The sequence below is a fragment of the Empidonax traillii genome, unplaced genomic scaffold (assembly GCF_003031625.1).
Source record: "Empidonax traillii isolate 1590-97213 ecotype Southwest subspecies unplaced genomic scaffold, ASM303162v1 scaffold595:size452941, whole genome shotgun sequence".
NCBI lineage: Eukaryota > Metazoa > Chordata > Aves > Passeriformes > Tyrannidae > Empidonax > Empidonax traillii.
Window position 1 is genome coordinate 175,859 of NW_020955788.1, and position 12,453 is coordinate 188,311.

At 36.5% G+C, this 12,453-nt stretch overlaps 1 protein-coding gene across 3 annotated transcripts in view; it reads left to right on the forward strand.

Annotated features, from left to right (window-relative positions):
• VEGFC (vascular endothelial growth factor C) overlaps positions 1-12,453 on the forward strand; it is a 76,967-nt gene that overhangs the window by 48,326 nt on the left and 16,188 nt on the right. For all 3 annotated transcript variants that reach the window (XM_027898411.1, XM_027898413.1, XM_027898412.1), the window contains exons 2-3: positions 8,760-8,973; positions 10,889-11,079. In XM_027898411.1, the coding sequence (XP_027754212.1) occupies positions 8,760-8,973; positions 10,889-11,079 (405 nt within the window). The remainder of the gene's footprint in view (positions 1-8,759; positions 8,974-10,888; positions 11,080-12,453) is intronic.

The following is a 12,453-nucleotide window of genomic DNA, read 5'->3' on the forward strand; positions in this document are numbered from 1 at the left end:
GTCCTATAAATGGCCACACTAAAAAAATTAATTCAAGAATAAATGAGCGTTGAATTGAAAATTAAATACTCTCATCACAGTGAGAACACACCATATGCTGTAGTCTTTGGGTTCAGCATAACTCAAAAATGTTGTTAAGAATGTGCAATTTATTATTCCTGCTCTTAGTGAAACCTTTTTGTATGTACAAGTGACCTGTAGAATAGAAAACATGACATAAAAACTCTACCTACTGCCTTTTTGAAGCACTCACTTGATACATGGCCATAGCTCCTACTTCTCACTGACTAATTAGGGTCTAGGATGTATTCATGTAGCACAGGTACTGTGCTCAAGCAGTATCTCAGAATGGGCTGGCATACGAATTAACATGAAGGAGTTGCCCCTTACCTCTCCACTTAGTAAACCTCTACTTGATACTGAGAAGTTTTCTAATTCTCACTGCCTGTGTTACACTTGCTGAAGTGATGACAGGTCACTGCAGTGCTATCATGTTAATAGCTTTCTCCCAGGAAGTCTCTATATTTGTTTGCCTTTTTTTTTTTTTTTTTGACAAAGCTAACGGCAGTTGTAAATAAAAGTAATGGTAATGCCAGTGAAAGCTCAGCAAACACTGAGAACTGAGAATAAGCAACCTTTTTATAAAGGCCTGATAGTTTTATTCGTATTTACTGATTTTGATGGGATACATCCAATTGTTAAAAAGAAAACAAAAGGTTGCAGGGTATTTTTTTAAAAAACAGCAATAGTCAGCCCATTAAAAAATTTTTTTAATTGGCATTTTATCTTTTTCTGAGAGCATAAGATTTTATATCAAGGATTTTTAGTAGGAGTGCAAGTTTTTCTTTTCAGAATGGTGTGGTTCACTTTCCTCGATATTAGTTAAAAGTTGCTCATAAGTATTCAAAATGAAGGTATTGTTCTTTTAAAGGGTCAGATAGAGAGCTGCCATGTGGCATAAAACCAGTTGTCTCATAATCAGAGTGCACGCAGTCAGCACCAGAACCTTGCTGGTTGCAGTGATTGCATTGTAGAGGGCACTTCTTTTCCAAAGGGACATTTTCCCTTTCTGGCATAGTGCTGTGTCTGTTAGTCACCTTGATAACCCAGAAATCATCACAGTGTTGTCCTTTATTTTCACTTTACAAATGGGTTTTACTTACAAAGGTTTCCCCTTTTTTCTGGTCATGCATGGTGATCCACATATTTGTCACTAGTGATTGATGGAGTTGCTGATGACTAAGAAAATAATACATAAATCGCATCTGGTACAGATTGCACTGCCTAATGTCTCCAAGATTTAATCAGATGTAAGCCTTTCAGCAGCAATAATCCAAATCCTTATTGATTCCAAATCTATCTGTAATGCTAGCTGGAAGCTTCACTGCAAGCCCTTGAATCAATTAAACAATCTAGATGCAGCTGCACTTAGACAACAAATGGTTATCCCACAAATTTCCATGACTGCTGTGCAGCCTTTGACCATTAATTTGTGGACTCATGTAGTGAAAGCTCCTGAATAGTGAAATAAATCTATTGACAATGGGTTTGATGGTCTGTATTTTATTTTGCATTTACAACTTGCTATACTCTTAGAAATAGTCTTAAGGGATTTAGGAACACAAGCTGAAGACTACTGCTCTGGAACAAAGCAGATTTCAAAGACCAGGTTCAAGTGCATGAGAACAGAACCTTTCCTGTTACTGTAATCTAGTTGTGAAATTGCTTCAGAAAAGGATCTAGCTAAGGCGCCATGAACCTACTTTCTCAAAACTGCTTTCATAGTCAAGAATGGTATTAATTGCCCATGTTTGCAAAAACCTGTGAGAACTGGCTGACTAAAATGATTTTCTAAAGAAATTAGGCAGCAGAGCACAGAGTTGCTCTAGAAAGGAACTAGAATTAATTTGGGTGTTTTTTTTAATCTCTGTCTGCTTCCCAGGGAATTCAAATTCAAATAAAAAAGCATATTTTCATAAGCAATTCCCATTGAATGTATGAAAGTACTGGCTTTTTTTTAGCAAAGGTTGAGAACCATTGAATAATGCAGATAGTAGAGGAATAAGCACCAGCATGTTTCAGAACCTCATCAGCAGCTAACTGTTTGACTAAAGGACCTAACATAAGTACCTTTGTGCAATTCTATAAACTTAGATATGTTTTCCAGTATTTTCTGAGCATATCTAAATAAAATATCTGGTAAATACTGACTTGCATAACATTGGATTTTCCTTAACATGGAAATTTTACATGGCCTACCTCAGCTAAAATACTTGTACTTATAAACAGAAAGAGCAACATTAAATAGTATAAGCCTACAATGATTTTGTAGCAATTTATGCATTTTCTCTCAAAAAATAGTCCAGACTTGAAAAAAAAGTGTAATATATAATTGAGAAGTGGAACTTCTATAGTCTTAAGGTTATTCTTATGACCAGTGTATTCTTCTTCCCTTTTAACAAATTATCTTTCAAATTTCTCCTCAAACTCATTTATTTTTCCTTGCCTGTCTACTCTGTACATACTCTCTCTCATACCCGCATTTATTTGTTTTCTTTGACTCATGTTATTCTTAGTATTTAAAATGCCAGAGTGAATAGAAGTCACTTAAAGCATAATATAGTTCAGACTGGTTTATTTATTTTATACTTTCATTCTTACTTTTTATGTTTTTCTGATAGGCAAAGTTTTACAAGTAAGCTCTTTGAAGCAGAGATTGATTCTAATCTCTGAGCTTATGATATTTTGATTTGATTCATATTAACTGCAGTGGTCTTCTTACTTGAAGTGATGTGAAAAAAAAATTATGCTCACTGTTACTGTTTTGCTTTTGTGAGGCATTGTTTTGTTACTGTAATGAATGGTAACTTGCAAGATGCAACTACAGACAGTCATCCAATTTTACTGGTGACAAATGGGTGTATGGGAGATCATAATCAGGGCTTTTCTAGAATGATTGAAGAAGCAGACATAAAAGTTGAATTTAATTCTTAACTGTGGCTACCATATTTCATTAGGGTGTTTTGTTTGGTTTGGTTTGGTTTTTGGTGGTTTTTTTTGTTTGGTTGGTTGGTTTTTTTTTTTGTTTTGTTTTGGTTTTTTTTTTTTGTTTGGTTTTTTTTTTACTTCCAAGTATCAACTTCCAAAAAAACTAGCATTGAAATTCATGAAAATAGTAATAAATTATTATGCAAGTGAAGTGTTTATCCATGATTTTCTCTTGCAATATTTCCATTTGGTTGCACACCATTTCAACATTCAGATTTAACTACTTGATTGTAATGCATTTCAGTCAGTAAATAAATACAGAATATAAGCATATTAAAGTGGAGGGGTTTATAGACAGCATTTTCCTATTAAGAATTGTCAGCAAAATCCTTGAAAATGAAATGAGCTGACAATTGTAGTCAGAGCAGATACATAGTGTTATAGCACATTGCACCATCAATTATGTGTCAAGCATGCTGCCAAATATTAAGTGTTCTGACCTTTGTTATTAATATTAGGGGCAGACACTGGGGACATGTGAAACATAAATAATGTAATGCGTGGAAAATCTATTATAGTTTTGACTTTGTTGATGGATATAGAGCCTGTTTGGTATCCTGCCCCTTCCCTCACAAGCTATAATTTTGTGAAAAAATGGACATACCATGTAATGGAAAGCCACACTGCAAAAAACATACTTTGATAGAACAAAATGCTCTGAAACTAAATAAATAATATCAAGAGAGTGCTTGTCATAGAGCTTTACTGCTTTATTTATAGGTGTATTTGTCATTTCCCCTGTTCCTTGAGAAATAATATGAAATAAATGAAGTAAGCATGTCTTTATTGTATTCTCCATTTATTCTTGTATCTTTAAACTGTTATTATCATGTATCATCTTAGAGAGTCTGGCTAGTTAAAGGCTTAGTCAATGTCTCTCTTTAGAATTTACCTTCTAACATTTTTAGGTGATCATGGAGGACAGCATTGATAACAGCTAAAAGTGACAAAAACAGTAAAATGGCCAACCAAAGGACAGACATAAAGACTTATGAAGGGAGGAATTAGGGTTAAAAAAATAAATAAATAAAAGGTCACAAAGCCCAGTTCCTTAACTGACTTGAAAGAGCAAAGAAAATAGAAAACATAGGATAGAGAAAAGTCCCTCCTGCAGTCATTGTTGGTACTGTTTCCTTCTTCCTTCTCAGTGTTGAACATAGATCCCAGTAAAACCTTGAGCAGCTGGTCCAGGATTTCATCAGGAGTGCACTGTAACTGATTAGATAAAAATCAACAGACTGTTTACATTTATCAAAAAACTTTCTTTGGTCCTAAAAGTTGTATAATTTCTCTTATCACAACTTTCATTAATTTGCTATTACCTTTTATTTTTCCCTTTGAACTTAACATTTGGGAATAAGTAGCTTGGTGACAATAATTGCAGCTACAAACCGTATTTCTTTCTAAACTTAATTCATATGGGCTTGCATAAAATGAATGAAAAATTAGAGCTCCTCTGATCTGTAGTACGTTTTTGTGGATGTTACTTTGTGTCTTGTCATATTCTAAATAGGTGTTGAAGTCTCAAAATTGTTTTGCAATGGAAATCCAATGTCCTACGCTATAAGCCAATGCATAATTAAGAAAGAGCAAAGAATAGAAGATAAGGACCAAGGCAGTATGTCTTTGTAAAATTAACCAAAATTTGCACAAAATCAAAAATGTTGCCAAGCAACTATTACATTTACAGAAGCAGATTCATTCCTCTCTTAGAAATTTAGAAACTCTTTCTAACAATCCTTAATGATCTGATTGTTATACGATATGCAGGATACACTCTTCTAATCATCCAGAACTTAAGATTTCATTTGATGTTTATGTCAACAAAAAAGTTTGGCTGTTCTAAACTTAAATCAGTCCACAAACTCCTTAAAAAAAAGTTCCTTTAAACAGTTTGTCACAGATGAAAGTAATTTACTGGAATTAAAAAATAGATATACATACAGGAAGAGATCCGTAATTTGTGTGTCAAGGTAACACTGTAAGCATATTGAAAAATCAACGTATTTTTTCTGTTTTTCCTTTTCCTAATTCTGAGCACCAGCTGTATTGTATTAAGTATAGATATATAGATTTCCTCCTCCTTTTCTTTCTAAATCAGAAGGAGGGAGAGAACAAAAGTCCACTAGTGATCAGAAGGAGGGAGAGAACAAAAGTCCACTAGTGATCAAGTTGGTTTTCCACAGTGTAAATTTGAATTGAAGCCATCTTTACAAGCAGATGGCTTTAGTTAACTATGCACAAAATAATTCAGATGCAATAATTATGATTTAAAAAAAAAGTAATTCTATATATTTGCTTCAGTTATTGTTTTCCTTTTCTTCATATTAAGTGAGTACTTCATAGAATCATAGTATATGCTGAGTTGGAAGGGAGACATCAGGATCATCGAATCCAAGTCCCAACCCTATGCAGGACAGCCTGAAGAGTCACACCATGTGCCTGAGAGCATTGTCCAAATGCTTCTTGAACTCTGTCAGGCTTAGTGCTGTGACCAGTTCCCTGGGGAGCCTGTTCCAGTGCACAACCACCCTCTAGGTGAAGAACCTTTTCCTGATATCCAACCTAAACTTTCCCTGACTTAGCTTCAGACCATTCCCTTGTGTCCTGTCACTGGTCACCACAAAGAAGAGATCAGTGCCTGCCCCTCTGCTTCCCATCATGAGGATCTTGAAGACCATAATGAGGTCTCCCCTCAATCTCCTCTTTTCCAGGCTGAACAGACCAAGTGACCTCAGCTGCTCCTCACACGTCTTCCCCTCAAGCCCCTTCACTATCTTCATTGCCCTCTTTTGGACACTGTCTAATGGCTTAATATCTTTCTTATATTGTGATGCCCAAAACTGCCACAATATTCAAGGTGAGTGCACCAGTGCAGAGCAGAGCAAGACAATCCCCTCCCTCGACTGGCTGGCAATGCTTTGCCTGATGCCCCCTAGGACATGGTTGGCCCTCCTGGCTGCTGGGGCACTGCTGACTCATATTCAACTTGCTATTGACCAAGTCCCCCAGGTTCCTTTCTGTGGCTCTGCTTTCCACCCTCTTGTTCCCCAGACAACATACACAACCAGGGTTGCCCCATCTCAAGTTGTAGGCACATGGCGCTATAACCTGTGGAATATCCAGGGTAAAACAATACTTTTTAAAATTCAGTACAATAGTTAGTTAAAGCAATTAGTTTCTTCATGTTTTGATTTTTATAACAAAATTTTGTGTCCAGCTGAAAAGACATGACTTGATTTCCTGACCAAGGAGGAGTTCATCAGCATGCGTTATTTCTAACAAATGCTCTATCTTTCCTGCTCCATGCCCTGGCTTCTTATCAACTAAGTAATGTTGAGTTTCAGTACTTATTTTCCTAATGCTCTAGGCCTGTTCCTTGAATATCTGAAACAGCAATAGCCAACATTTTGTCTACAGTGGGCTACACAGACTTACAAAGGATTTATCAAAGGTGGTGAACCTTTGTTTGGATTCTCTTTCCATGTTATCCCCATGATCTCCTGGGGCTTTCAAGGATCACCTACTAGATGTCTAAACATAAGTTTTATTCCTCTGCCTTTTACGTAATAGACTGGTATCCAGCCTTGTGATGGAATATACATACTGTGACCTCCTGGGCCATGCGTATTCCCTTCACATGGCAACATGTGTTTGCCACACTGGCATTTACTGTGCTGGTGCAGCTACCTGTTTCCATCAAGGGGCATGTGCTGCAGCACCCTCAGGCAGGAGTGAGGCTACTCGAACCCTGCAATTCTCACCTCTCAGGAAAAGCAGACAGTAGCCAATATAGTTATTTGGTAAGCTTAGATTTTTTACTGTGACCCACTAATTGAGACCCTGCATGACATCCTGCATTGAGTGGAGGGTTGTTGAGGGGTGACATTCTCTGTTGCCATCAAATTTTAAGACAAAGCCCCCAGATACTGCTTGATGCATGGCTTGGGTCAGGGATGACCCAATGAAGGCAAGACCTGCATGATCACTTTCCTGAGATGACAAATTGGTGGTTGACACCTCCCAGGACGTAGTCTGCAATGACACTGTGGTTAGCAAGGCTTTAGTAAAAACATTTTTTCTAACTTCATAACACTTTGTCATATAAAATTACTTTAAAATAGGAATTAAAATCATAGAGTGGCCTGGGTTGGAAGAGACCTTAAAGATCATCTGGATCCAGCCCTCCTGCCATGGGCAGGTACATCTTTCCACTAGACCAGATTGCTCAGAGCTCCATCCAGCCTGGCCTTGAACACTTACAGGGTTTGGGCATCCACAGCTTCTCTGGGCCACCTGTTCTGATGCCTCACAACCTACACAGTTCTGTATATAACTGTAAAGATTATTAATTCTGTGAATTTGCCTTACCCTGAGGTGTTTCTACTGTATTTAACACCAGATAAGGGAGTGGATGCAACCACACGTGCCATTTTTTGCTTGTAGTTGTTTGTGAGACAAGGAGCAGTTTGATTCAGGTGAACTAGTTCAGAACTAGCCATTTTACTCACATAATGTTCAACATCATTGAATGGAAGGAATTTATTTTTTCTTAATAGTGAAGTCGGATAAGGAATCTTAAAATTCAGTTCCTATAAGTTTTATGCTTCTGCATTTAGACACGTCTTACACTGTTACAGCCCAGTGTTTCTTTGATTAGAACAACAGTTTTGTTGTAAACTGAACAGGGTCTGCAGCCAGTTGACAAGCTTTGTACAAAGTGTACCTCTATATTTTGTGTCTCATACTGCCATCTAAGGGCCAAGTAGACTGAGATGGTGGCTAAACATTCTTCAATACTTGCACCTTACTGCCCTTCCCTTTGGGAAGTCAGAAATTCATGGATGAGAAAGGTGGGCAAGGAATAACAACAGTCCTTTGATGCAATATATTGTTTCATCTAAAACAACAGAGGAATCTCCCAGAGAAGTGATAAATTGGAATGTAAAACTCAAGTCATTTAGAAAACTGCAATTGCAATGAGCTTATGTAAAGGCCCGTGAAGAAGAAAGTAAGATTACAGGATTTGAGGCTACCCCTTAAACAGCAAGTTGAAGACTGTAGTGCTTAGAGGCCTGATGAGTTTCAGTTGAAACTCTTAGCATCAAGGGAGTGTTTGGTTTAGATTCTTAAAGGTACCAAAGTCTTTGACTCCTACTGATTTAAGGATTAGTGCTTTGTAATACAATTTTCTTGCAATGATTTTCCCTAAAAAGGTACAAAATAACATGAATTTTTTCCTCATAACTGTTTTTGCATTTCTGCGTATTTTGATTTTCCTGGACTAAGGAAAAATGGGCAAAAATTTGGTGTTACTAAGAGTATGTGATATTAAATAGCATTAACATAATTTAAATATTTTGGGGTTTAAGGATTCAAAGTTTTATCATGAAAACTTATCTTTCCAGGATAAAAATGCATTTCTTATTTTTTTAATCTGCAAACTGTATTTGTGTAGGCTTAATTCTAATAGTTCCTTTCTCATAAAATGTTTTCAACTACCAAGTGTGATAAAGAATTAGTGGCAGAAGTGAAACATTTCAGTATTTGTCAATATTGTACTGTTGGCATTGGCTAACAGAAGCAGGTTTTATGATGAGGACCCCTTTGAGCGTGACTTTATTTTACAGTGTATGAGTTGCTTTTCAGGCTACTTTCCAGCAAACCCTGTGTAATAGAGAAAGTAATTATCTTGCATGTTACTTTGACAGGCTCATGCAAGCAAAGACCTGGAAGAGCAGTTGCGGTCTGTGTCCAGTGTGGATGAACTCATGACAGTACTTTACCCAGAATACTGGAAAATGTTCAAATGTCAGTTGAGGAAAGGAGGTTGGCAACACAACAGGGAACACTCCAGCTTTGACACAAGATCAGATGATTCCCTGAAATTTGCTGCAGCACACTATAATGCAGAGATCCTGAAAAGTAAGTACAGGACACAAACCATGTTCCAACACACAATAAATTAAACTCTGAAGGCTTTTCAGTTGTGTCAAAAAACTTTTAAAAGCTAACCATTGTCAGTAAACCAACCTCAGCAGTCTGATTTCGTGTGTTGTCTATGATATAAAATCTTTGATGGTATTCCATAATGAAACAAATCACTCTGTAGACATATTTTAGGTTCATCCATTGTGAGAAAGTTGCTTTCTCAGCTCAGTAGATAAAGTGCTTGCCTTCAGGTATAAAGAATCCTACTTTGTGGAGGCTGTAACAATTTTGCAGAAAGCAAAGGGGATGCTCATAGTTGGAGTCATTAAACTGCTTCTGCGCATTTTCTGCAATTACATCATGGCTAGTAAAGCTTTCTTCTCTTATGCATTATGGCTTTAGTATGCCAAATAATCCACTTGTAACTTTTCACTGTTACAAGAGGGCAGCTGTCATGATGTTATGCTAAAATGAGAAAAAAAAGGGCTTTCAAACCAATATGTCAATATCCTTTAGTGTTTCAAATGGCTTGAATACAAAATACATTAGCTTAAAAGTTTAAACAAGTGCGTGTAGGCAGAGAAATTTACGATTTATAGCAAGAGGTGTATTTTTTTACATGATATTGGAAACCATATATCTTAATGGAGACTTTCAAGTACACATCAGGCAAATTTTCCATTCCTGGTGAATAACCTACTATAATCTAGTGCTAAAAGAGAATAAAGGGTCCTGCACAGCTGCAAGTCTCAGGACTGTTCAGGATAAGATTGTATTTGGTAAAAGACTGTATAACATGATGTAAAATCTTTGCTCAAATTTGTATGGATAATCTGGGCACAAGTATCATCTTTCAGATCAAATCACATGTTGTATATAATAAATAATAAATACATAATAAATAAATAATAAATAATAACCTTTTGCTTTAAATATTACACTTGTAGTTAACAAACTAAACATGTATTTAAATTAATTTCACATTGTGTAAAATGTAACATTTCTAATGTAGAGTATCTAAGGGAAGTACTGTGAGGGGCTGTTATAAATTACTTAAAAGAGATGTGCAGTACTTCTTTAGACTTTACCCAAGATAAGACTTACCCCAGACAAATGAGAAAGGACATGTACAGCTTTAGCTGCAGGCCAACAGGTCGAGGGAAGTGATTCTGCCCCTCTACTCTGTTCTGGTGAGATCCCATCTGGAGTACTGTGTCCAGCCTGGGGGCCTCCAACACAAGGAGGATGTGGACCTATTGTAGCAAGTCCAGAGGAGGGTTGTAAAGATGCTCACAGGACTGGAGCACCTCTCTTATGGTGACAGGCTCAGAGAGCATCCTTATAGCAGCCTTCCAGTACCTAAAGGGGGTCTATAAGAAAGATGGGGAGATTTCAAACTAAAAGAAAGCAGATTCAAACTAGGTATAAGGAAGACATTTTTTGCAATGAGGGTAGTGAAACATTGGAACTGATTGTCCAGAGAGGTGGTAGATGCTCTATCCCTGGGGACATTCAAGGTCATTCAAGTTTGAACAGGGCTCCGAGCAACCTGATCTGGTTGAGGATGTTCCTGCTCATTACAAGGGGGCTTTACTAGGTGGCCATAAAAGATCTTTTCCATCAAAAGCCATTCTATGATTCTAAGGTCTCCCCCACTCTGTTAGACTCCCTCTTAGCTCTGCTCTGCTGTGACTTTTCTTCTACTCCATGTCAATATGTCATATTCCTCTGAAGAAGAAAAATCTGCTAAAAGTTAACACAGAGAGATGTGTAAATCACTGACTAAGGGGTGTGACTCCAGCAATGGATATTATGGTTCCAAAATTTAAAAAGAATCCTAATTTACTGCAGGAGAGTATTGTTTTTAACAGTTATTTTATAACATATGACATTCCCTATAACTTGGCAGGTATTGATACTGAATGGAGAAAAACTCAGTGCATGCCACGTGAAGTGTGTGTGGATGTGGGAAAAGAGTTTGGAGCAACTACAAACACCTTCTTTAAACCCCCATGTGTATCCATCTACAGATGTGGAGGTTGCTGCAATAGTGAAGGACTCCAGTGTATGAACATCAGCACAAATTACATCAGCAAGACAGTAAGTTCTCACTCTTTTATTATGGTCCAAGTGCTCCTTGCAAATCCATATATGATCATGCATATTTTAAACCTTCTTATTGCCACTGTGACAAAGGAAAATATATCAGCTGTTTTCAGCTGGTTTTCATAGGTATTTTCCAGACTAGACAAGAAAAACAAATGAAGAATACTGCCTGGAAAAAAATGTTTACCACTCTTTTCCCCAAAATATATATATATATTTTAGGGGAAAAAATAAATTGTAATGTCCAATTCTCAGTTTTGAGATTACCCATGAAACTTAATTCTATCCCTTTTTTTTTTTTTTGCATTTACCACTTACCTGTATGAGGCAAGCACTCTATGGAAAACGAACCTATCATTTTATTAGTGTGGACTGTTGTAGGACATGTGCAGACAGAATACGTCACAAATAAAGCCTATTAGGAATTGAGTTTTACTGTATTAAGAGATATTAGCATAATGTAATATTTGTTTTGCTGTAATGCATCTTCCTCCAGGTGTATGTGTGGGTTTTGTTCTTCTAGTTCAGGGCTAGTGTACAGGTAGGAGTGTGCAGAGATCATGCACTAAGCTTGTGAACTGCATTTAAAGGAGAAGTATATGTTACATTATTTTAAGTAGCTATAGAAATTAGCACAGTTATCTCACAAAAACATTTTCCTCAAAAAATGTGTAAAAATAATCATACTTAAAAGTACTAGGCTATTTTGCTGTTGTTACAGTAGGAGGTTTGTTGTTTGTGGGTTTTTTCACTTTTTAGTGTAAATCTTGCTTCCTCTTTCAGCTAGATTCATTTGACTGAAGATGCCATACATATTAATAATGAAGATCCCCAACTGCATAGCCATCTATAATATCATAGCCCTTGGAAATGTCACTCCTTTATTGTGAAACTTTTTAGTGCTCTGAGGCTTCGTGAGAGGGAATTAGGAAAAAGGGACATAAATAAAACAGAAAAAACTGCTAATTTTTTAAAATGCATTTTCTGCCTTCATTTCACACCAAATCTGTTTGTCTGAAATGGTATAATTTACCATGAATTTTCAATCCCAAATTTAAGCTAGTGTTAGACAACTGTACAGCACAGGAATAATGTAACTCAAATAGTTTAAAGAAAAAAGAAGAAGGAAAACTACAACTGACTTTTTTCAAGCCCTATTGTTTTTCCCATTAATAGAAGAAACCACTGTCTTAATTCATTAAGACTAAGTTACTTTAAGATGCAGTGAATTCCTAAGTTACTTTAAGATGCAAATATAATTTTGATATTAAACCCCAAGAAATATTATTTTATTTTTAACATTTATTGATAAAGTTTAGCTTACTGAAACAAAGGATGATCTTGTCACAGAGAAAGTTGTTCCACGTA